This window comes from Perca flavescens, chromosome 9 (assembly GCF_004354835.1).
Source record: "Perca flavescens isolate YP-PL-M2 chromosome 9, PFLA_1.0, whole genome shotgun sequence".
In the NCBI taxonomy this organism is placed as follows: Eukaryota; Metazoa; Chordata; class Actinopteri; order Perciformes; family Percidae; genus Perca; species Perca flavescens.
The window spans coordinates 19,751,940-19,774,905 of NC_041339.1; the positions used below are offsets into that span (position 1 = coordinate 19,751,940).

The 22,966-nt window shown below is 39.0% G+C and overlaps 1 protein-coding gene across 1 annotated transcript in view; it reads left to right on the top strand.

The window, feature by feature from the left end:
* The window catches only part of pex5la (peroxisomal biogenesis factor 5-like a), a 106,526-nt gene that overhangs the window by 34,054 nt on the left and 49,506 nt on the right, over positions 1-22,966 (top strand). Inside the window, exon 3 of the mRNA XM_028587723.1 lies at positions 16,964-17,068. Within this exon, the coding sequence (XP_028443524.1) occupies positions 16,964-17,068 (105 nt within the window). The remainder of the gene's footprint in view (positions 1-16,963; positions 17,069-22,966) is intronic.

The window sequence follows — 22,966 nt, forward strand, 5'->3', positions numbered from 1 at the left end:
GTTTGTGTTTGCCTGTGCTTCTGATTGAATGATAAAATGAATGCTGGGAATCCTGGGCCTGCGAAGGATACAACAGTTAAGTCCTCCGAATTCTGTAAAACGAGGGCGCATTCGTGGACCGCATTTGAAGGAGCCTTCGAAATTAAATGAAATAGGACAGCCTTCGTCTCTACGGTGTGATGCAATCAGTCTACGAATGCAACCTCCGAAGGCTGCAGCCCCTGAATTGGGACATAGCTTATGTGAGGCTGTAGCAGTATAGTGGCAGAGTAAAGCCAGGTTGTAGAACATCAGGGTGAAGCATCCAGATGGCAGCAGGGAAAGAGCAGACAATGAAAGAACAAACAGTGAACCTGTACAGCTACAGTATCATGTAAAACTTTTGAGTCATGTCAGCAAGGAAGGAGCACTCTTCAAGGACTGATCTTAGGTTAATCAAGGGCTAAGACCATTGGACCTTTGTTGTTGCAAGCCATATAGAAATTGTTTAGTTTGACAACATGTCTTTGTCTGGCATAATATTACAGCTCGATTGACAAGGTCTCTCAGGTCTAAATTAATGAACTTGTTAATGAAAAGGAGCAGCTGTCCATGCTTGAAAGTCTCGGATGTTTAATTTGCAGCTGTAGACAATTGCTTTTGATACCAGGAAAAGAAGATGAAAAATTAAGTTAAAAGAACAGCAGAGACGTGCTGAGGAGTTAATTCCTGGAGCTGATGGCAAGGTGACACAAGTAACACCTATATAGTATGATTGCAAATTCAAGATTTTGAGTGTCCTCTAGCTTTAATGATTAATAGGTGACAGCAGGTTGATTTGCTTGTGTGTTTACTGTCATGGTCATGGCCACTCACATGAAAGCATGCTCCCTGTCCTTGTGGATGACATGACCATAAAGAACCACCATTGAGTTCTCCCAAAACAGTGCTGCGAGCTGTGGATAGACTTTACTTTAGAGCTTCAATCCCACTCCTGTGTCAACAGACATGAGGTAATTTAAAGAGTCCAATGAAAGAATCAATCTTATCCTACTAAGAAGAGTGGAAGTCAAAACAAAGCCTATCATCTGGTTCCGTGGTACCTGATAGTGGAGTCGTCTCCAGAGAATATGGCTTTAAGGGGGAATGACGAAAGAAAAGCATGTGTTAACAGCGTCTGCTAACAGTGAGACACAAGCTTAGAATGTTACTAAAATCACATTTGCACAAGTGTTACAATTAGTAAGATAAAAGTGAACAAAATTGCAACTCAAGCACAGCACCGAAGCCATATGTATTCCAGAAATGTGGTTAATGTCTGCGATGTTATCATTATTAAATACTATATATGAATGATACCAGCCCCTAATTGTTTGATGTGTTTCTCATGAAAAGAGAATCATGGGTGACAAAATGCACATTTACTGACGGTTTAATTAGTTTTAAATCCCATTATCTTCTCCACACATGCCCTACATGTACTGTACCTCTAGCCAGACTGTTAAATCTGTGTATGTGATCTATATTAGTAGCCCCAGTTACACAATATAAAGAAATGTTGATAAATGCAGTTATAATGAGAAATGGGAATTCATTATCTACTACTCAACCAAGCACAGTAGAAGAAACTTGAGCAAAATTCTTGTGTTATTCTTGCCTAATTGGATTCTCGTCATTAAAATGTTCAACTGCCAAAAAACATCTTGTGCGAGTATTTCAACTGGGAGGAGCCCAAAGCTGTCTGGAATAAATACCAAGGGACACTTTTTTAAATAGATGCCGACACTTCCTGAGCCGTTTCTCCCAGCAGTTCACAAGTGGTTTCAGCCAAGTGGATACAGTGTCCAGTGTGCATACACATTAATGAGTAAAACATACATCCTCTAGTGTAGGATGCCAGTTGCCCCTAGAGTTGGGTCCTTGTATATCCCAAGTTTAAATTGACATGCTTTTTACATGCTCTGTGATCCAGTGTTAATGTTTCATGAGCAGTAGCCTGTGTTTCATGTTTCAACATGAGCCTACACTATCCACCGAGATTACATACACATTGCTCCCACACAGGCTGAAAGGTTTAGTATCATGTTGTGGTCAGCCGGCTCGTTTTTTAAGGATATGCACCACGTTTCAGTTCATGTCACGGGTGTGAATTTGCTTTGCATAGTATAGGTGATCTTGTTTCAGTGTCCATCTGACCTTTGACCTACAGTGATATCTCCATGGATGTATTTTAAGAACTGGATACCGTATTGGAAGCTGAGCCCTGATAACTCCTATGAGGTAGCTCAGTGGCGCATGAAGCCACTAGGGGTGTCACGATACCAAAAATTCAGTAGTCGGTGCCAATACCAGTAAAATGACACGATTCTTGATGCCAATTTCAATACCACAGTAAAAAAAAAAAAAAAAAAAAGGATTTTCTAAGATTCCATGTACTTGAACTTGACACATGAACTTCTTTATTAAAATATTTGAAAAATATCAAAATGTCATGACAAGACATACAAAACATGTGCAATAGAGCATAGAGCAACATAATAAAGTGCAATTAATGGCCATAGTGCAACAACTAGTGTCCCCAGACATATTCCAGACTTCTTTTCAAAAGCTACTGTGCAAAAACAACAACAGTGCAAAACAAAACAGTTGCGTGACCAGAGACGTAATAAACCCCAGGTAAATATTGGAGATGTATTTGAAAGATGGAGACAGCTTAGAGCACAAAAACACGCCGAGTTGGGTAATTTCCTCCTGAACAAGTAAGCATTAGCTTCAGGCTAATTTATCATGGCTAGCATTTTATGTAATTTCAACATTTGTTTACTCACACTGAATTATATAGCTAGAGTAACCGAGTTGGTTACTCGCAAAAACAATTGAGACACAGCCAGTAAAGTGATCCCAACTGGTCCTGGCCATGGATGTATTAAGAGTCCTGGCTAACACCACCATGCTAAACCTGCTAACGTTACCGGAGGACCAGGCAAGCGGCCACAGCGGTTTACAACGTGTAGGCTGTTCAGCGGCCGTAGCCGACAATGGTGAGTTATTTGAAGCCAAGAGAGGGGGGCTGTAAATTAGGAAGAGAGGACCGTGAGTTTGCAGTGAACAGGACGTTTTTTAGGTCAGGTAGAATCTATCTCCATTGACTTGCATTCATATTTTTTTGAAAGATATGTCCCATGTACCAGAAGTAGAAGGGTGCGACTTCGGCTTGTTCGTGACCTCCTACTACTGAATGTATTGACTGGAACACTCTGAAGCGTATACTGCCCCCATCAATTCCAGAAGAGGCGCAACACAGATGTTGCTAAGACTGGCATCGGCGCTCACAGTGCTTAAAAAAAATGTGCATCGTCGGTGTGTTGTCATTTAAGAACCGAAAGATATCAGTATCGGTTCTTGTGACATCCCTAGAAGCCACCATGGAGCCTTACCTGGATGCTCGGCACCGTGTGGCCCATAGAGCAGGTGCACTAGAGACTTCCACTGGCTGAGCCTACTTCCGGTTTACTGTTGGTCATTTTCTACATTATGAACAACCCTATTGATTTGTACAGTCCAACACCGTCTATCATGGATGGTAGTGGAATCATATTATATTGATATGATTGTTGATATATTATTGTCTCTATTAAACTCTATTGTCAACATACATGATTTCAAGCAAGCTGCAATTAAAACTTACACAATTATCATTGCATTGTCATCCAATTTATATGTTTGGATTCATATTGTGAATTGTATTAAATATCAATATCAAAAACACAATGGAAAATGTGTGCAATGTGTGTGTGTGTTCATTGCTTGTGACGCTGGCTGACAGACTTTTTTATGTTCACCTAATGCAAAGACACAATCCAGTTACACTTGGAATAGATTAATCTTATTTGCCCGAGTTGCTCTCCATACAGAGTATATGAGAATGTGATAAATGTGAGCTGGGCTCACAAATCTGCAATATTGGATTAAAATAATTGATGGAGAATAATCAATATACAGTAGGGTGATTAATATTGAAACGTGATTAATGGAGGGATTATTAAAGACAAACAGCGATGCCATATGAAGTCTTATTTTGCATTTTGAGCTAATGGGAATGGGTCTCACAATCAGAGAGTGATTCTCTGCATTAATTTGTCATTTTTAGTTCAGCGGAGCAGCGTTCAGTTTTTAGGGTCAGAAAATATCTGGAATTATTCATTTCTATGACAGTGCATTCTGTTGAATTTTCAGAGCATTTAATTATATTTGAGCCAAAAGAGGAAAGATATATCAAATTTGGTTCTTGGCTTATGTTATGAAAGAGATGAATTGTTAGTTCATGTAATTCAGTTTTGAATACACAAATTAATCAAGTTGAGTTCAAGTTCAAGTCAGCCATGCAGCGACAGAAGTGTGTTAAATCTTCATTGGATTTAAAATGCAGGACAACAATATTTAAAGTAAGAAGGGATCTTATACTACACCAGGCATACAATTAAAAATAATGTTTTTGTCATTTCTTTTCATGTTAATTTTATTCCTATTCTGAAATCCATCAAAGTATATTTGTCTGATCACAAATGTTTAACTACTGTCCTCAGGTGAACTGTTAAAATCCTAATTTTTGCTAATGGCTGAATCTAAAACAACCATTTGGCATTGACAATACTGTATTTTCATATTGGAGTCCAATTTATTTGTATACAATGGGTCTTAAAATCCCTTGTTTCCTTTTTTTTTTTAAATGAACAAACTGAAAATTATTTAATATTTTTGGTTCTAATAAAAGCATGACTAGTTATGAAGTTTTCAACACCAGACAACAGTGTTTGGTTGGATTGAAGAGTAGTGATGGCAGATGTGTTTGTGTGCACCAGACTCATAATGAACTGCACACTGCACTGCTCTATGTGATGTCAGCTCTATTGGGACAGACTCACGCTTTTTAAACATAACTGCCTTTAAAAAGGTCAAAATTGCACTTAGCCGCTGTACAAGTGACACAGTGCTACTTGACTGAGTTTCTTTTTGGTGTCCTGCTTAAATACTTTTTTTTATTATCTTTTAAAATGATAAGCATTTTTTCTCTTTTGTAAATAAGTAGTTTGAGAATTTATTAGCCATTAAGACAGTCATCTGATTTTTCTAAAAAGAAAATAACAGATGCTTAACACTTCCACGAGGATTTGTTTTAGCTTATTTTTAAACAATGTTTTCACTACTTCTGATGGCCTGAGGTTCAAACTGACAACCATGTGAGGTAACATCAGCATGCAAGCTCAGGGCTACTGCATCTTCTGTGTGCTACAGCCTTACATCCTTGCATATCAACGGTTTTAACACAGCTGTTCACTTAAGTAACTTCTTTCTAAGAGATGAAAACATTTGTAGGCCAGTACTGCATTCTGGAAATGTCCCGACTGCTGTGCTGTAATTGCATCTGCAGTGTCTCCAAATGTTACAGACTGTGACAATTGGGTAGAAAAAGCACATGTGTACACCATAATAAATACTAATAAAATAATTCATCATGCCTTCTTTTCCAGGCTTTTGTGCCTATGGTATGCCTACCATACACTAGAACCCTCTAAAAAGACTTTAAAAAGACACCATCTCACATCTAAAGACAATCTGTCATAATGTCACTGAGTTTTAGTCAGAGACTATATGATTTTGCAAAGACTGAGGATCACAATCTGCAAGACTACAGCTAGCTAGCTACCGCTAACATAACTTCACTACCAAGATTTAAAACTTAGGATAATATCAGACACGTCAACAGGGAAAAAGAATGACCTAAGACAGCTCGGACAGAGTTTTATGACCACCTTACACCAAACGATTGAAACGACAGGAGTCCCAACTCTAGCAAGACTGTCATGATTTCATTCCGATCCTGAAAATGTGTCTGCAACAATGGAATCGCTTTAAAAGTCATTTGGTGTAAGGTCAGCATTAGCAAACTTAAACACAGAAAAATTAAACAGCCATTCCAATTTTTGCTCATCTGTACACCAGCATATTTTTAAAATGTTGAGCCAAATTATGGAACATTTACTCTCTTGCATCATCATAATACATACAGTATAAAAGACAATACGACTCAATTTCCACTTCACCCAAATCCCACAGTTCACACAGTCTTTTTCCACCTGAATATTTTTTAATCAAACTACATATAACGTGCATATATCTATACTCCTAATCAAAAGTTAGTTGTTGACCATGGCCCTTTCCAGGTTGTCAGTGTGAAAACAGTCCTGCAGTAGACAGTGGTGTGCTGGCACTGCTACATGTCTTGCCAATCACTGCATTGGCACATCAGCTACAGCAAGTAGCTCAGAAAGGTGATTCTTAATGGTGTAAAGTCAGAGGTAGGTTCGTGGGTGTTTTCGGCCATAATAGTCTGGCACACACACGACAGCCTGACACCTTTGCACTGATTTCTATTCAAGCCGTATTTGCTCAGCTGTCCTTTGGAGCGGCAGCCTGTAAACACCTCAGGGACAGTTTTTCCCCATCTATACCCATTATAAGGCATTAGAGTCCTCTGCCTTTCCTAGAGTTTTACTTAATTTCTGTGAAAGCTCTGCCATGGCACATCCTCTCCATAATGAAATATATCCAGTTGTGCTGCGCTGAAATTAGGTTTGCAGGGAACTTGTGGAATAATGATTTCCCTGTACGTAAATCTAATAGTGGTTTGTTGATGAAAATGTAGTTAATTAAGTCTTGGTTAATAAATTGGGACTGCATATAGGATAAACATTGTCAGATCCGCCTTAAGTTATAAAAAGTTTTTTGCTGTAGATAAAAGATTTGCATCTTTTTCAGAATGTGCACAATTCCAGCTTGTCTGTGAATCTTATATTATTTTTTATTATTTTATTATATTATATATGATTTTATATATAGGCTCCTATAGGCTCATTTAAGCGTGAGTGTGCGTCATCCTGACATTCACAGCAGAGCAAGGTTGAACAGTATTTCAACATAATCCTTAGTGTTTGTTTTAAGCTGCTGCATGGGATACCAGGATGTTTGGGTTTCCACATGATGACGAAAGCTGGAACTCAACAGACATAACTTGCATCGAAAAGTCACACCACTCCTTAACCTAATAAATCAATACTGAATGTAACACAGTTATAAATAGCTAATCTTAACCTTTTCATGTTGCTCCTGTAAGAGTTGTGAAGGTGTTGAAATGATTTTAATGCTGCCAATTAAGGAAACGATTATAGTTTTATGATTTTAAGACTCTACCCCCACAATCATCAAATAAGTTATTCAAATGAATTATTGTTAACAAGTGAACTATTCTGAATTCATGATACAGAGTCAACAAAATGTAAACAAACAAACAAATGCTAGCAATCAATGTTGCTACGCCTCCAATGAGATATATATTATAGTGAGTAGTTGTTGACTTTTAAAGGAATTTAAAAAGGTCCCATGGCATGAAAAATTTACTTTATTAGGTTTTTTAACATTAATATGAGTTCCCCCAGCCTGCCTATGGTCCCCCAGTGGCTAGAAATGGTGATAGGTGTAAACCGAGCCCTGGGAATCCTGCTCTGCCTTTGAGAAAATGAAAGCTCAGATGGGCCAATCTGGAATCTTGCTCCTTATGAGGTCATAAGGAGCAAGGTTACCTCCTATTTCTCTGCTTTGCCCGCCCAGAGAAAGAGAGAGACATCATGGCTGGCAAACAAGCAAAGTGGCAGTTGGTCAAGGCCACACCCCCACCCTCTACCTTGCCCTCCCTCGGTCCTCCTCAATAGCATTTTAAGCTAGAGACACAGAAATGGCACATCCTAAGGAAAGCTCATTGTGGAACTGGCTCTAGTGGCTGTAATTCTGCACCAAGGCTGAATTTCGGGAAAGAGACTTCAGATACAGTATTAGGGGACCACCAAGGTCTTTATGAAAGCATGCAAAAAGCAGCATAGGACCTTTAAAACATCACCAAAGCCCAAATTCGTCTAGACTTGTCTGTCAGACACAGTACTATGGGAGACATACCTGACAGGCACAAACACAGGCAATATTTGTATACAGATCAGCTGGCTGAGCACCGCTGCCCAAGCAATCTGGGGGTGAAAATATGTGCAAATGAAATGATTCTATGGATGCACCAATTTATCGGTAGAACATTAGTATTGGCTGTTCATCTCATTAAATGACTAGCCGTTTCAAAGCCTACACACAGCCCAGTCGTCGTCATTTTGCTGACGTCTGTCTCCCCAAAATTAGGCAAAATATTTAGGATTTTGCTGTTGCCAGTGTAAATCCCTGTGTTTCACTTGCTCGACTGTTTCTAGAAAACAACCCCAATGAAAATAATTTACTAACTTTGTAACAAATATTTTCCTATGCTACATTAGATGACATTATTCACTCAAAAGGCAATTAAAACCAGACAACTTTGCTGCAGCCTCCGATGCCTCTAATTAATTCTGTGGCCTCAATTGCATTTTGGTCATAGAGAAAATAAGGTAACCAAGGAATTAAACAACTAATTAGAGATGAGAAATAAATCCACCATGTTGTGTTTCAGGGTCATTATTATGTTCATATTAGAATAAGTGCAATTCAATAAGATAATTTGCCTGTGAGCACAAAAGAACATTGCTTCATCACCAACCAAAACCTGTCTATGGTCCTGAATGCACCTTTAGGCTTTGAGAGTTAGATCACGTCTAGTGCTCAGACATGTTTATTTGGCTCGCAATGACTTAATGTCACATTTTCCATGTCCCTATAAACCACTTTCAGTACATGAGTGGGTACTAAATGTATCCTCAGGAGACGAGATTTGGCATAGAGGGCAGTTATTTGTACTAGAACGTAAATTTCCCTCAGCTGCAGGCTGTAATCCCCGGACATGATTTGTGTTGGACATCATCGACAAAAAAGGCTCTCATCTTTGACGTGACACTGCTGCAAAGACTACTACAGTACTGGCCAATAGTTTTGGGCAGTGATGTATGAGCAGCTGTAAGCATACAGTGCGTCACTTTTTTTATATTAATGAATGTCAGTAACATTCAAGCCATTGCCAAACAAATGAGTTGATACAAAGCTAATTAAGACTATCAGCTCCACAAAACTCTCTCCGTATTTCTTAGTATGGCTTTCTTCAGAAAATGGTGTCGTCTGGTGACTTTCACACGCAGAAAATCGAGCAAAGATAATCTTCTGAAGAGTCCCATCATGTTTTTTTAATCTGAGTTTCTATTTGCACCCCCGGTACGAATAGCCTTGGCCACACAGCTGAGCTATTCACACCCTGTGACGTAACAACAAAAAAATGTTGCTCACGTGCACCAAAATCATGGCGGACGTTCATCTTCCATGATAGCAGAAACTGGCATATTAGGAAAAGTTTTGTCTCTAAAGTTTATAACAATTGAATTTCTAGAAGAAAATGGATACTACAGTTGCGCTTTCTGTCTTCAGTGAAAGCATACAACCGTATGTACCATAGTACCTATTTTTTGTATACAGTATGGTTACCTAGCAACCGAGGCTTGAAGACATCAAGTGGTAAACAGTTGTTCAACATCCTGTAAGAACTGCTAGGTGAGTGGTTAGAACACTGAGCTTTGGTCTGGGAGTTGGGAGTTAGATTCCCCAGTGAGGTGATCTTATGTTTTTCATTTTGGATTGGATAATTTGCTATTGCATAAGTCAGGTCCCGCAAACACGCGATTTTTTTTGCAGGGTGGTAGGGGAAGACTCCTGAATAATCCTGCTCTGGTTGGGTTGGTTAGGTTAAGGCAAGAGGAGTGGGATTGGTTATGGTTAGGGTAAGAATGTCAGGGGGATAATATTCCAAAAAGGTGTAATACATGAGTAGTATGGATAACTGTGTGTAAATATATGCCAAGGTACTGTAAATGCACAGGGGTGCAAATAGCATACATTGATATTTGTACCAGATGGGGTATTAATAGAACACATTGCTGTGTGCACCGGTGGGGTACTAATAGCATTCATTTCTAATTTCACCAGGGTACGAATATCACTTTGAATTGCACCAGGGTACGAATAGCATACACTGCTAATTGTACCAGGGGTGCGCGATCAAGTAAGGCTTGTATCATGTGGATGCGCCAAAAGTGTTGTTGTCATTACTTAGAATTCCTCATGGGGGAGGTTTTCAGTGGCGTATTAGGTGTGCTGCCACCAAACCCCATTCATTATAGGAAGCAATGCCCAAAAAGTGTATGAAAGCCAATAAACAGTGACAGGAAATGTCACACTGATAGAAAAACTCCTCATGAACCACGTCAGTTGAAATGGCAGCAATAAAATAAAGACCCAAGGTAACATTTATAGGTAGGGGTGTGTGTGTGTGTGTGTGTGTGTGTGTGTGTGTGTGTGTGTGTGTGTGTGTGTCCGTCCATTGTGATTAAATGTGTCTGCATAATTCTCTCTTCTTTTCATAGTTTCCATGTATATGTCTGTTTGTAAATGATAGGAAATTATAGTGCATAGCTCTATCAGTAGAAATGGTGATACAAAGCTTGAATCTGAAAGTGAATAAAGTGGCACACTGACCTTTTCAGCTTGTAAGCCCTTGGAACAAAGCACTATTTGGTACTTTCTCACCACTGGTTGCTTTTGTCAACCATTGTGACCAGTTTGAATCATTTTAAAAAGGCCTCGAATTTAAAATGATGCAAAAATGTATGTCTGGAAAACATTTGCATAAATTTTGTGCCTGCTTTGTTAATCATCTTGCAACCTCTCAGATTTGACTTCCTCAACCTAGGGGCTGGGACTTTCTGCTCTAAACAAACTGTGTAGAAACACAAGCACCTCTATTTCGCCCTTTACTGAGCTGTGAGTCTTTAAGATGATATAAATGTTGTAAGCTCTATCAACTCAACCACTATTTACCAGTTTGAGCTGCACCAGGACTGCTTGAGCATCTCCGGTCACCAAAATTGCAAAACTTTGTTGCTCCCAAAATTTATGCTTGTGACTGCGCAGGTTCAGTAATCAATTAGCATGCCAGAGTGTAGATTAAGCTCTGCTTGTTAGCCTCAACTTTAGCCTGTATTGAGGGGCCCTTTCCGTGTAGTAAGGATCGATTACCATGACTTATTTACAAAAGCTCCCTGAGTACCAGTTGGTATGCTACAGTCTACATATTAGTTGTCATAATGGCTCACTGTAACCAGGAGTGTGCTACATATTTTCCTCTCAAGTGCTCGTAATGAATGGACTCGTCCTTGACTGATCAATATTCCATCTGCAGAGAGGCATCCCAGCTATTGTTTGTGGTATTTCTCTGAAGCCAAGAGCAAATAATGTGAGGGTCTAAAGGTCTGTCAGGAGCGCCGAGAGACAAAACAAAAATTACACTGCATTATTACAGCCAGCAGATGTACCATGTAGCCAATCTGGCCAGCAGATTGTGCTCCAGGTTGTGCTCCAGGTTCTGACCATTCTTTGCAATACAGTGGGGAACTGATGTTATTCAACATTCAAACTTTAATATTGCATGTGAGGTGAAAAATTATATAATCTTTTCTCCTGTCTACAGCCAGTGCATTACACACACACACACATATATATATATATATATATATATATATATATATATATATATATATATATATATATATATATATATATATATATATATATAGAGAGAGAGAGAGAGAGAGAGAGAGAGAGAGAGAGAGATCTTGTAGGGAGGTCTCTCCTGTTACATAATGCAGGACTTAAATGTCACCAGTTTATCACCATTCAACGGATCAACAGAAAGGTGGCCGGATTTTCAGTAGTTGGTATTCCCTCGTGAAATCCATCTTTTACATGAACTATGTAGGATGGAGCTACTGTGAAGTCCACATTTAATGAAAAGAGTGCTTTTGTTTTTATTCCTACTAAAACCTCAATCCACTGGATCCACTACTTTTATTTTATAGACATTGACAGAACATTTTTCAAGTTAGGATTCCTTCCCCTCAGAACAGATGCGACATATAGCTTGTGGAAACAAGCTTCACCCTTTCATAAAGAAAGTAGGCAAGCTTACAGCATAACCCTTTCCCACTGCACTCTTAAAAATCCAAAAAGAATGGTCTCATGTCCAGCGACATATTTTGACCACTAAACTCAATTTCATTTCAAAAGGTAAGGTACAGTACAGGCATCTCCTAACCGATCCAGGGCTCCAGACTAACTTTTTTCACTATAGCACAGTGGTCCCCTAATGAAAATTTTAGGGGCGCAACCAGAAAATTTAGGGGCACACACCGTAAATCAAAATGCTAACCAAATATTCACATTTCTACTAATTTCCACTGTATTACTAATAAATACTTTGATAATAGATGCAGAAATTAAAATGTGCCATTTCAAATTCAGTGTCACTTTTGAAGATGCAACACAGAAGGCACCATTGCTGTCATGACAGTAAACAAAATATTTAAAAAATATACCAACTACAATGAATTCACCTTAAAATTAAACATGTATTGTTTAGGCTATTACCCTTAGGGTTGGGTACCTTTCGCATCTGAACCTGGTACAGATACCTGAAATTATGGTAAATGTTTTCGGTACTTTCCGTCTGTAATTACAAAACAATTATTTCAGTTGTAAAAATAATTCCAAACCTATTTATCCTATTTACTTAGAACATTATGTTATTTTATTAGAATATCTTACACTCTAAAGAAATTAAACAAAAATAAAAATAAAACCCCTCCCTCTCTCCTCCCAAACCCATCCCTGCAACCTAATTGAATTGAATAATTATTAATTTCTTACTCACTGTAACTTGTTTAGCCTGTTGTATTTTCATCATGACCGTTTTCAATTGCTCTTTAATGTTTCATGTAAAGCACTTTGAGTTGCCTTGTTGCTGAAAGGTGCTGTAAAAATAAAGTTGATTGCCTTACAGCCTGTCAGTCAGTCACCAGGGTACAGTTGCACACTGTTGAGCCTGCTGCTTGTCTCAGAGGAAGTGAAACGTCAACAGCACCGTGACTGTTTTTAATATCATATAGCAGCAAACGCTGTCTGTGTGAAGTTTTTAAAAACTGTGCCCATACTTGAAACCACTTTATCGGCATCAGTCACTGTGACTTCAAAAAAAACAGCCAACGTAGTTTGCGCCGAAAGCACCTGCGTGTGTGTGCGAGTGTGTGTGTTTGTGTCGGAGCACCGCTCTCTGTCAATTTTCAGAGAGGACAGATAAGCTTGCGCTTACGCGCTCAGGTACCTACATTTCGACATTTGTGTAAAAAACGGGGGCAAATTTGCTGGTCGCACATGTGCGACTGGATGTAAAATTCAGTCGCACACTCTCAAATTTAGTCGCAAAATGCGACCATTTGGTCGCAGTCTGGAGCCCTGCGATCAAAACTCTCCTCTCTCCTTCAACCATTTACAGTTTTTCATCTCTAAAGAGGTTTAGTAACAAACTTCATTTCCTTCCATACAAGCAATTTTCACGTGAAATTCTGTATAGATTATTTTATCAATGTCTTGTGAATGCCACAAAAGATGGTACAATACAGCTGTTCTGCATTCAAAATGTAATTTTACTAGGGCTGTCAAAATTAACGCGTTCATTTTTGGGTTCATTTTTTAATATTTAACTCGTTAAAAAAAATTTAAGAAATTAACGCAGCTGTGTTTGTTTACTTCATGTGGCGGCTGAGAAACGTAATACGCCTCCATAACAGCAGGCGGCGCTACTCTGTATTGTTGCCCAAGTAATGAAAACCGGCAGCTGATTGGACGAACGCGTCACATGGGTTTGTTTTCTCCGGAAAACCAAAGCCAGACTGTCATGGCGGCCGTTCAGAATACGATCTCATATTGTACTAAGATAGTTCACTGAAACATGTTTCTGAAAACATTTTAAGCAAGAAATAGGCCGTGCAGTTGCTGAATCTGTCTTCATTTCAGAAAATTTTTGTCAGATTTTGAGAGACTAGTCACCTCATTCCTCTCACTATTTCCGGGTGAGTCCCGACTGCCCTGCCGCCGACTGAACATAAGCTCGTTGGAGATGAACTGCGCCTCGCCTGTAAAGTAGACGAGAGCAGGCGACAGCAGCCGGGGACGGTGACAAAAATCTGCTCTCAAGTCAGACAGTTTCTAGCCGTTTCCAGCAGCCTTCAGCAGGACTAAGCCAAATTGTTGCTGCTGTTGTTCTGAAAGATATTAAACATTCTGAACTTAGCAGAACCTTTCCTTGTTTGGTTTTTTCTTCATATTTGCAAAGTTAAGTGATTTAGCATTTAAATATCCATTATTATAAGCTTCAGTCTCAATTTAAAAAAGCGATTAATCACAGCAAATTACAGCAAATTGTGCAATTAATTAGTTAATTTTTTTTAATCGATTGACAGCCCTAAATTTTACTCATTAGTCAGAGCCACCATGCCTCCATTGTTTGTAATGCATTACCCTGCAATTTTTTCTTTTTTAGGTGTAAATGGACGGACAATTAAGTACAAACAAAACAACAAACAAAATATCCTAATAATGCAAGAGCCAAAGCCTGATGCCTGCTACATGGGGATATCACAGCTCCTCAGATTTGATCGCAAACTGTCCCACATTAGAAACACAGGGTTGAATTGATGGAAAGCGGTAACCAGACCCTTCTTAAAATCAGGTCATGAGCAAAGGTGTGCCTGGTCAGATGTGACACCTACTGTGTGTCTGAATGATGACAAAAAGCCATCACAGATAGATGAAGCCAGCAATGTTTCATATTCAATGTCTGAAAAGGGCTTACTCCACAAAATTATGTTCTGGGTTTTGAAGTCCTTCTACTGAGAAGTTCACCAGTACTTGTGCCAAAGAGCCAGTAGGGAACATAGAGTAATATTGAGGAGCTTTTAAAGTTGCTGGCAAATAAAAAACTAAATCAGACCTCTCCAAAACATTCTATTAGCATTTTAAAAAACAGTCCTCTGAATGGAAAAAAAACAAGCCATCATTAGCTCCTTAGCTGAAGGATTCAGTATTGTTATTTCTGTAGACAGCAACTCAGACAGAAAGCAGAAAACAATGAGACGATCTTGAGTCTGAACTGAGTCAGACTGAATCCACGCTGCCTCCTTCACCCAACAAGGTCACTGCTCCAGCATGAAAGCAAAATTGCAGCTCTCTATAAAGCCCATTTTCAAGTAATGATGCTTTTGCCCAGAATAGATACAACTTATTGCATGTGGAACAAACTCTCTCCAGACTCACTAACACTGAATCTTATGAAATTCATAAAGCTTTTCAATCCTACCTATGTGAACGACTGCGTTACTTTCCTGTAAATGTATTAGTTTGGAGCGGTGAACACGATGTGGTGGCTGGGAGATTTTAAATTGATTTTCTGAGCCATTTATGTCCTCTGCCACCAACAGCACCTAATGATTTGATTAAACTGTTTGGATAATGCTGCAGTCAATCTCATCTGCTGATCTGATAATTTGTTTTATTTTTATTTTATTTTATCTTCCAGAACAGCCCCACAGTGACCAAATCTTAAACTGCTGTATTAGGGAAGACCACTATTTAATGAGAATCCGCTGTTTCATTCAGCTCAGACACTGAAATCAGATGTTCTTAAACAAAACAATTACTAATTCTTATTTTTGTCTACATTCTCCTCGTTTTCAGCACATAGTTATCTTATTGTCCAGGTTTCAAACTGCTGTGTCGATCAGGACAACAAAATTGTAGAATAAATAAATAAATGCTATCAAGTTCCTCGATTACTGTCCACTGTTGTGCGCTGCCAAACATATCTATATTCATTCCTAGAAAAACAAGAGCCAGTTCAGCAAAAGTTGACACAAAACAACAGCAGGCGGGCCGAGACTGTAAGCCAATACAAACTGACTGTGTGCCCGGTGAAAGATATCATCGACACTGTTGGCTTAATCGACACCTGCACAAACGGCACAGAAGGAACATTTAGCACTTTTCAAATTGCATAATTGCCATTCAGAAAAACTACTAAAAACAAATGTTTTTCAGAATCATCTCTTGCCATGTGAATGATGCGTTGCTAGTGTTGTCTTAGCAATGGATGTTGTTCATTTATACTGAGTGCAACTAAGCTAGAGATTGAGTGCAGGTGGCTTTTGGGACTCTAATAGGAGCATTATGCTTTCAAGGGAACTCTCCCTCCAGACAAGGCAAATGCATTTTGTGACATGATTAGCTGAGGAAATCAGTGGAAGAAATGCCTAATTCATTTTTCTGGCATGTGGAAATGTGAAAAAGCCCTAATAAGATTCAGCTTAAAGGCTTCCAGTGTGCTTCATGCACAGTCTGAACAGGCAGCTTCCCTGAGTCTACAAAATGTAGAAACTGAGTGTGATGAACAGCAGTTTTGTCTCTCTCTGGTCAGCACATTTAATTGCAAGGGGATGAGCTCTTTTCTGAGATGAAATGTGTAGTGTCCTGTGTAATTATAATTCTGCTACATCTGTGTGTCATAAAATGATTAATAGCATACAATATAATCTATCTTCCAGCTATGGGTAAAATGAGAAGTGAATGATGAATGTCTGGTTTTCTGCCATATAGTCAACATGAAAACCGTCTGCAGTTTACTTAATCATCACATTGCATCACTTTCAGTAGCCAGCACAACCAGAGATACATGTCAACGTTCAGCTGCTCAGGAGACATTTATCTGCCAGACACTACATCATTCTTAGTAAATAATATGGTCTGTGTAATGAGCGCTGTATGATACTCTGTCATCATAAGTACTTAAATACTGCTGTCACTGTCTACAGCCAACCCTCTACATTGTGCAGTAACCCTCTCTTCATTGCCATAGTCTTGTGGAAATGTCTTCAGTCGATGTGTTGTTACCGTAGATAGCCCCACGCAGTATTTCCATCATCATATAGTAAAGTCTTTTTTGTAAGATGCCCTGGACGGGGGCAAAAAGCACTGAGTTGTCCAACTGTCCTGACACAAGTCATTGTTGATTTCACTGTTGTAGGAGAAAGACTCTAGGGCTGCAGATAAGACTGTTGCCATGGTCCTGAAGGAGATACCAAGTAAGGCGTCATCAGAAGGGAAGCCCCTCCTCACAGTGACTACCAAGGTGGGCAGAACCATTTCAGAAACACCCCCCAATCCCCTGCCCTCCCCCCTGCCCTCCCCCTGCCTCCAAGTGGAACTTCCTCCTGTGTTGGTCATACTGAACAATAGCAAAGCTTTGAGTGTACTATGACGGACCTCGACTGTCTACTACTAACTCATTACTTAAGCCTTTTGACTGTTGCATCTAACGAAGAAGCAATAAATATTTCATTTCCAGCTGCTCTATGGGGTATAAAATCCTCCTACTACATCACTAAATTTACACAAACAGTGAATTATCATCTTATAATCTAAAGAAGCATCCTCAAATTGCAGTTATCCATATTACTTTTTCTCTTTTCAAATTACCCTCCGAAAGATTTATAGTGCTCTTCTAGTTAACATGTATTGTGCTTTTAGTATGAATGGGGGAGGGATTAACTAGAGATCACACAAATGTCCTCTCTCATTCCTAATCAGGACAGAAAAATCTCCCTCATGAACCTTTTACACCTCATAAGCAGCTAATCCTCAACACAAACAGCATATGAATGCATTTCCACAATGCTATGCCACAAGGCATGGCATTGAGCTATTGACTGAGCTCTTTGTGTACTAAATACTGCAGCAAATGACTGTACCTGCTGCTGAGCTTTTCACTTCTCTTTTGCTTTAAGTGTTGTAGCTGGATGGAGTCGGTACTCCAGATGCAAATATGAGTTCCCTTGCTCTGTGCTTGATTGCTTTTTTGTACAGTATGCGTGTGTATGTGTGTACCCTCATGTATATGTCTGTGTTTTAATAACCTGAAGAATGCTTCACACTTTTCTAATACAACGTCTGGTTTTTAAAAGCTGTCATACAACCAAAAAATGCTTCGACTCAAGTGGAGGTTATTCAATTATACGGATAGGCGGAAGCTCACACTAACACAATATGACTTTACATATTTTTAGAAATACATAGTTTATGTTGTTAAATGTTTAATTTATGATTTGTCATAATTTAAATTACAAAAAGAAAATGGCATGAAAACATCAGCAAAGAACAACTTCCCTCTACAACAACATATCTGCTATCTATTGAATAGACGCAATAGATTCTACTTCCCTAATTTATTCATGAAATTGGTGGCGTTATGGATCTCTTACCAACCTACGTCTACTCATAATTTTCACACTGACTGTGTCAACAGCTACAACAACCAATGGCATTTAACCAGAACCAACCACAAAGCCAACAGCCCAGTCCTATTGTTATAAAACAGAACATATCAGAAGTAAGATAACACAATAAAGGAAATATATCCTCTAATCTATCAAAACAATCATTGTTACATTTATCATTATCAATATATTAAAGAATAGTGTAGATTATTCACTACTCTTTGCTATTACAGTAGAACAGCAGGGCCCCATTCTAAAACATTGTGTCTCTGAAATTAAATTTTTTAGAAACAAAGAAAACCGATCATGTTTCATGACTGATGACAATGCATTTTTGACATTGGTAAATAGTATGTTTGTAAATCTTTGGTAAAAAAAAAAAAAAAAAAAAAAAAGGCAGTAGAATTCTAGCAATCCTTCAATACACCTTAAAAAATGACAATTAGCGACCGCTGCTGTCAGTCCAGTCACGTTAAAGTACCTGCGACATCGCAGTGACTGCTCAAAACTGTAGTACAAAACACAGCAACAAACTAGGGATGCCTCCAAAAAACAAAATCTTGACAATAATCACTGTTCCAGGCAGGCAGGCGACTCCAACTCTCTCATATGCAAGCACACACACGTGAGTTAGCAGCTGTTACAAAATAGAATTGTTTTTGCTACGAGCAGCTGGTAAATATGTAATGCCTGAACTGAGCACAGCAAACATCAGATAAAAAATTAGGTTGTTTTGTTTTTTCTTCTGTAAAGAATTTCATTTTGATTCCTCTAGTATTCCAAGTCCATAAGTCACCTCTCATTTAAACGTTGTATATATCACTTTGCTTAAAACCCCCCTTTTCAGGAAAATAAAGGCATTTCAAATTACTGCAGTTTAAAGCTGATAAACGTGACATTGTTTCCACATCTAGAACCAAACCCATGATTGCTGCCGTGTGCTCTCCAATGGCTGAGGCAGCAGTTTGAGAGGCAATGTGTCCCAGCTTGATGTCACTTAGCAAGGGACAGAGGCTAAGTGACAGGCCGTGGCTCCTCACGCCATATGTCAAGTCAAATCAAGTCTATTTGTAAAGCCCAATATCACATACAATGTCTCATTGGGCGTTCAGAGTCAGGGGTCTCCGCTCAAACCAAGTTCTCTGAGAAGATAAAGAAACACAACAAAGACAAAGGAAGCAGCATTAAACCAGGCATCCTCTTATTATCTATCTATGGCCGAGTCAAGTCCAAGTCAAGACCCAGACAATAGAATAACGCCTTGACTCCGGACTCGAGCCCTGCCACATCGTTCTGGTGCCATAGATACTTAGAAAAGTAGCTAGAAATAGTCCCCAACAAATGCACTATTTACTTTTAATGTTTGCAAAAAACTACAGTGCCCAGCTGTTTTAGAAAATTACTGGGTGGTTTTTTTCTTTCAAATTCAAACTATATATTTGTGACCTGCTTTTTTAAATGTTCATCCTAAGTAGAAATTATTGGCTTGGGGCTGAGTGCCACAGACAGAGCAGAGAAAATTGGAAAGTATGAGGTGACAGGCTATTACTTTATTGGTCTTTTCATGGGGTTAGCTGAATATAAGATCATACAGACTAATGTCACCCTTATCCTTTAAAGAAGTAAAACACACAATAGTAGAACATTTTGTCTTACTTGTTAATAATTTAATTTCCAATTTGCAGCCTAAGGGTAAATCATGTAAAGACATTATGAGTCATAAAATACCCAACTAACTGAACTCCAGTATACAGGCCCATGGGAGTACATGGAACAGTACATTGCCACCCACAACAGCTTCCACACAACTGTAATGAGTGCACAACTTGCTGCATTATAGAGAACATTGACATCAGAATCAAGAAAATACAATTTTGGATTTAAAAAATCTGATTCTGAAAAGTTAAATGTGATATAATTGCTGACCCAACATATTCCAAATGTGAACTAAAACATACTGAAAGATATTGGCTGTAATTATTTCTCAAGATAACCATCCCTAACATAGCCTCCAGTGTAAGTCCTCTGCTTTGATATTTTTCATCCACCTTTCCCTTTATGTAGTGTTTTCCATCCTCTCCACCTCCTCCTGTCCTCACCTCGACCTCCCCGCCTTCAAAACTCTGTCAAGTTTAACTGGTACACGGTTCCCTTAACAACAACATCTGAGAGATCGCTTGGAGTCAAGCCCAAGCGGCACAATTAGCTCAAGTTTTCCATTACATAATTTTCTACAATACTCCTTAACAAAGTGCCAAAGTGATTTGCATAGGATATGAGCAAAAAGGTATAACAGAAGGGGAGCAAAGGAGGACAAAAGCAGATGGGGAAAAGAGTAACCTCCTTGTAGTGAGATAAATGGGCAAACAGCTCAGGAAGCTGCTCTCTTGGCTTAAGAGTCAACCAATAATGGGCGTTTGCATGCTACCTGCTACCAAAGTGCCTAACGCATCTCCCCAGATGAATGTGGTAGATTTCCTGTCCCTATTTTCTGGATGATTAGAAGAGGGAAAATGCAGAGCTCTCATCATTTCAAGACCATCATTTAAAATTGGCCCCCATGGCAATCACAGGAAGTGCTTTGAAGAACATTGACATTGATCATAGTGTGTAGTGAAGATAGCTCAGTGTCCTCCATCATGAGACTGCCAACGGGGACATACAGCCACATTTCAGGCGTATCTGTTAAAAACTGACAGTGAATTTTGAGATTTAAAAAGATTTAAAAACTACAAATCTGTTTTGTAATTATTTGATGTGACCAACAGTCATTACAAGTCACTCGGTCAGTCATTCTATAAATCTACAGTCATGCTAGTAGCTCTGTGAGGCTGTACTTGGATACAGCAGTAAGTTATGCAAAATGCTAACATCATTATGCTAACATGCTCATAATGACAATGCAAATGTTTAACATGTATTATGTTAGCCATGTTTACCATCTCAGTTTAGCGTGTTCTCATGCTGAAGTTAGTTCATTAGCACTAAACGCAAGTGAAGCTGAGGCTGCCATTGGGGAATTCTCATCTCAAGTTTTGCAGGCATTCCATAGTATTCGATTATAATTAAACCAGAGTATTGGATTTTGAACATGAATGTCTAAACTACATTTCCTAGTATTCCCTCCAACCATAGAGTGCTGCAGGAATATGTCATAAAACCTGGAAATTAGTTGGCATTTAGTGGTGGTGTTGTTCGTTTATAGCAAACACAAAAGTGGTGTTCATTTTTGAAGATTATCTTGCTGAACAAAACGTGTAAGTATCATAAATGTTTTGCCACAAAGTTTTTTTTTTTGCTGTGATCCAAAAACCAACGGAAAAAAACTTTGGCTTTTTTAACCAGGGCGATACCAACTTCTGAATCGGCCTACAAAAATACATCATCCCGGGCACCTGGGTAGTTCACCTGGTAGAGCGGGCGCCCATATGCAGAGGCTCAGTCCTCGACGCAGCGGCTCAGGGTTCGAGTCCAACCTGTGGCCATTTGCTGCACGTCTTCCCCCTCTCTCTCTGTCTCTCCCCCTTTCCTGTCTTCAGCTGTCTTGTCAATTAAAAGGCTAAAATGCCTTGCAACACTATTGTGGATACATTTAACTGAAAACCACAAATGTCAATCTCATTGTGGCACTAGAGGAAATGTCACAAACATTTCATAGCAAACCATCCAATAGTTGTTGAGATTTTACACTCAAAAGTGGTGGACCAACTTGAAAACGAATCAACCAACCTTGCCATCCCTAGTGCAGCTAGCGTGGCTACAAAAACTTTAGAATACGTGCCAAAAATGTATTACCCTAAGAGCTGCATCACTCAGTTGGTAAAGCAGCAGCTTGCTGTGTCATACATCCTGTTTCTGTAATTCTTACTGAGTCAATTAAGGGCCAAGCTGGTTGCAGTTTATCACAAGTAATGTTCTCATTTCACAACTTAACATGTCGTATTTTCTGAGAATATGATAACGCTGCCAACTTTAAGCAGTGAACACGACTCAGCAGGACTCTTAGCCAAGCTTCTGTCAAAATTTTTCATTATTCTCTAAACACATCCAGATTATTTAATGCACTACTTAAAGATTATGGTCCAGCATGCTGCTCCGTTGTTAGTGCAGACTTTCAGTCAGTCAGATCAAAAATAGTGATTATTAAGAAAAGGCATGCAGATAACATTTTATTGCTCGGAGTGGAGAAATCAAAGGTCATCCATTATTTTTTTCAGACTATAGAGGTTTAACAGTCCACCTTTGTTTAATGCACACTGTAAAACTAAGATGGCCCCAATTGATGCTGCGCAAGCATCACAATTGTAATATTCACTGACAGATGTTTCTCTGGTTATCATACGCTGCGAGCATGTGCATTTATGAATGTCATTTATATTGTCAAGAGATTCTTCTCCTCCAGTCCCCAGGTCCCATGTCTCCAAGAGAGCACACAATATTTGTACAGCTCAGCTGGCATTTATGTTGAATGCACCAGTCAGCTGAGAAGCTGAATTTAGGTCTTTCAGAATCCTAAAACACAACAAAACAGAAGGATTTTCTTTAAATTATCTATAATGTACAATATCAATGTATCATACTGTAGCTTTTCATTGCATTTAAACATATCGCTCTGTGCAGTAATGTACAGTAGTGTATTAGTTAGCATTTGACATCATTGATATATAAGTTCAAATGGATTGCTGATGGGCCCCTGGTTAGCTCACCTGTTAGAGCATCTATATAAAGAGGTTTACTCCTCAACGCAGCGGCCG